At 63.3% G+C, this 3,389-nt stretch overlaps 1 protein-coding gene across 1 annotated transcript in view; it reads left to right on the top strand.

Annotated features, from left to right (window-relative positions):
• Positions 1 to 1,708, top strand: part of LOC104509575 (aldehyde dehydrogenase family 3 member B1-like) — a gene marked incomplete at its 5' end in the record, with an annotated part of 2,856 nt that extends 1,148 nt beyond the window's left edge. Inside the window, 4 exons of the mRNA XM_010151555.1 lie at positions 18 to 208; positions 455 to 621; positions 815 to 914; positions 1,515 to 1,708. Coding sequence (XP_010149857.1) covers positions 18 to 208; positions 455 to 621; positions 815 to 914; positions 1,515 to 1,708 — 652 coding nt within the window. The remainder of the gene's footprint in view (positions 1 to 17; positions 209 to 454; positions 622 to 814; positions 915 to 1,514) is intronic.
• Positions 1,709 to 3,389: the final 1,681 nt, after the last annotated feature.

Genomic DNA, 3,389 nt, shown 5'->3' with positions numbered 1-3,389 from the left:
GACTACTGGCGGTGCAGCGTGGAGATGCAGAAGAAGCTGCTGCCCGCCCTGCGCGAGGCCATCACGGAGTTTTATGGCTCCGACCCTCAGGAATCCCCCGATTTCGGCCGCATCGTGGGGGAGAAGCGGTTCTATCACATGCAGAGACTGCTGCACAGTGGACACGTGGAAATCGGAGGGGAGACGGACGAGTACGACTGCTACATCGGTGAGGGCTTGAGCTTCGTGTAAGTCTTCATCCTTGCACGGAGCGGACTTGGGTTTTGGAGAGGGTCTCGCAAATGGAGGGAAGGTTCTAGATGGAAGTGGCATTTTGGGAAAGTTTACACAGGGTTTGGGGAGCTTGGCAAGGCAGCCAATCTTCTGGGAGGGGGAATGGGTTTCGGGGAAAAGACCAAGGCATCATCTCCAGCCTCTGCGGACGGCTGATGCCTTTGGGTTTCTCTCTCCGCAGCTCCCAGCGTGCTGGTGGACGTGCTGCCCTCCGATCCTATCATGCAGGAGGAGATCTTCGGGCCCATCTTGCCCATCGTCCACGTGGCCAACGTGGACGAAGCCATTGAGTTCATCAACAGCCGCGAGCGGCCGCTGGTTGTGTATGCCTTCTCCTCCAACGACAAGGTAGAGCCTGCAGGCTGGGTGAAGCCAGGGATACGCTTGTCCTGTGCTCCTTGGCAGGAATATTCAGCCGTGTTCACGCTCCAAAGACTCTTTAGAGCAGACAGCCCTGTCTGGGGGGAGAAGGATTGCAGCTGGAGGTGTGGGAAGAGTGCGAGACCCCCGTCCACCTCCTCTGCTTCCCCCCCTCTCCCAGGTGGTGAACCAGGTGCTGGAGAGGACGAGCAGCGGCGGCTTCTGCGGCAACGACACCCTGATGCACGTGACGTTGACCTCGCTGCCCTTCGGCGGGATCGGTAGGTCCCAATCCCCCCAACCTTTGATGCTCCGCAGGCTGGAGCCCCTCTGCCCTGGGGACAGGCTGGGGGAGTTGGGGGGTTCAGCCTGGAGAAGGGAAGCTCCGGGGAGACCTCAGAGCCCCTTCCAGTGCCTGAGGGGCTACAAGAAAGCTGGGGGGGGGAATTTTTTACAAGGGCAGCTGGAAAACCAGCTCCTCTTCTCCACCTGAGACTCAGCTGAGAGCTGCCCGCTCACCTTCCTTCGTGCTGGGAACAAACAGCAAAATCCAGGCTGAGAGGGTCCCTGGGAGCTTTCCCTCCTGCCAGCCATGAGCCTGGTGGCTTAGTCTTCCTCCTCCAAACATCCCTCCAGCTCCGTTCCGGTGTCCAACCAGGCCACCTCCATGGTCCTCTTTAAGTCACTTCCTGGGGAAGCCTGGCCATGGCCGGTGCTCCCAGCTGTTAGAAAACAGCTGGATGAAAACATCGTGCCATCCGCCTCCGTGCCACCCTTGAGAGGGGACCTAGGAGCCTAATTTTGGCCTCTTTGTCCCAAACGGTGGGTGGGCGATGGCCAGAGCCCGCCACCCACCGGGGACCTCGTGCTGTGCCTTGCAGGGAACAGCGGTTTGGGGACGTACCACGGCAAGTTCACCTTCGACACCTTCACCCACCGCCGCCGCTGCGTGCACCGCAGCATGGGCCGGGAGGCCCTCAACGCCCTGCGCTACCCACCCTACAACCAGCAGAAGCTGGGGATCGTTCGGGCCACCTCCGAGGTGAAGCGCAAGGGAGCCTGCACCCTGCTCTGAGGGTGCCCCCGCCATGGTGTCTCCCACCGCCCGTCGCGGTGGTCTCGACGGTTACACGCAATGAAAGGTGCCTCCGTGCAGCTGGTGGTCTCCCATGTGCTTCCTGCCCCTGGGAAGGGCCGGTGGGGTGCTCCGGGGTGGTGCCCATGCCCCCCACCTTGGCGACTCTCCCCCAAGGTCCTCACCAATGCTCTCCTCCCAGATCTTTGAGCTGGGATGATCCCAGTTTCCTCTGCCCCTTGCCCTGCAATCCGCCCTCCCTTATCTCGCACGGGCTGGCAATCGCAGCGCACGGAGACCTTGGAGCGAGCGCAGGCGGCTGAGCCCAGAGCGGAGGGACAGGTAAGGTGCCAGTGGGGATGGCAGGTCTTCCTCTGCAGCGTTTTGGGGTGTGCTGTCCTCTGGTCCCCCTCTCTGGTTGCCTTGGCTCCATCCTGGTGGGTTTCTGGGCTCCGTTCCTCCATCCCAGCTGCTCCCGCCCTCCTCCGGCCCCTTCCTCCGGCCCCTTTACCCGCACCCTGTGCTTGGGGAAACCAAGTCAAACCCAGCCCACTGCTTCTCAGGAACAAAACCCCATTGGATATGTCCCCCCAGTGTGGTCCCTGGGGAGCAGAGGGATGCACTGGATCCCCCAGTCTGGGGGGCTGGATGTGCTGGGGAAGGGGGCCCCCAGTCCCTGCCGGGTCAGCTCCACTCGCTGCGGGAGCAGAAGGGAACGGGGTGGCTTTGTCCGTCGGATGGTCATCTGCGTCACCCAGCCCACACGCCGGGATTTTATCCTGTGGGCAGGTCGGGATCCCTCATCTGACCCAAGGGAGGGGCTATTTCCTTATCAGCAGGGTGATGCTGAGACCCCCCTCTCGGGAGGAGTCCCCCCACGGGGCTGTGAGCTGCCCGTGGAGTACGGCACAGCGCAGCTGGAGGCTCCGGATCACCATCCGGCTGTGATGACCTCCTCTGTGTCCCCAGCCCCTTTTTTCCGGCCGTGATGACCTCCTCTGTGTCTCCAGACCCCCCCTGGAGTGCTCCGAGCTGCCGGTGGACGTGCAGCAGGATGACCCCATCGTGCAGGAGGGGATCTGGAGGGCCCATCGTCGCTGTTCTCGCAGCGGCCAGCGTGGACGATGCCATCACCCCCATCACTGCCGAGGAGTGGCTCCTGGGCCTCAGCACCACCTTCCCCTGCAAGGTGAGGGGCTGGGCCGCCCCCCCCCCCACCCCTGCCGAGGAGTGGCTCCTGGGCCTCAGCACCCCCTCCCCCTGCAAGGTGAGGAGCTGGGCCGGGAGCAGCATCCCCGTCAGGCTGGGTCACATCCTGCTGCGTGGGTCTGGATAGCCACAGGCACCCTCCTCCATCAGGGCTGCTCCTTTGGCCTCATCCCTGGTCATCGCAGAGAGCGTCCCCAAGCCCTGTGTCCCGGTGTACCCCCGGCAGCCAGGAGAAGGCAGACAAGGGGTGCCCGGTGGGTGCTCAGCACCCTCCTGTCCTCACCCCCCGGGTGATGAACCGCGTGCTGGAGTAGATGAGCAGCGGCAGCTTCTGCACCAACACCCTGCACAGGCCTTCGGTGGCATCAGTAGGTGCATCCCCAGGAACAGGGTGCTGTGGGACACCCCTGCCCGCTGCACCCAGCGCTGGGCCCTGCCTGCTCCCAAGGGAATCACAGAACAGTTTGGGTTG

Source organism: Eurypyga helias, unplaced genomic scaffold, assembly GCF_000690775.1.
Source record: "Eurypyga helias isolate BGI_N326 unplaced genomic scaffold, ASM69077v1 scaffold29025, whole genome shotgun sequence".
Classification (NCBI taxonomy): domain Eukaryota; kingdom Metazoa; phylum Chordata; class Aves; order Eurypygiformes; family Eurypygidae; genus Eurypyga; species Eurypyga helias.
This window is presented reverse-complemented; position numbering and strand designations above follow the sequence as displayed.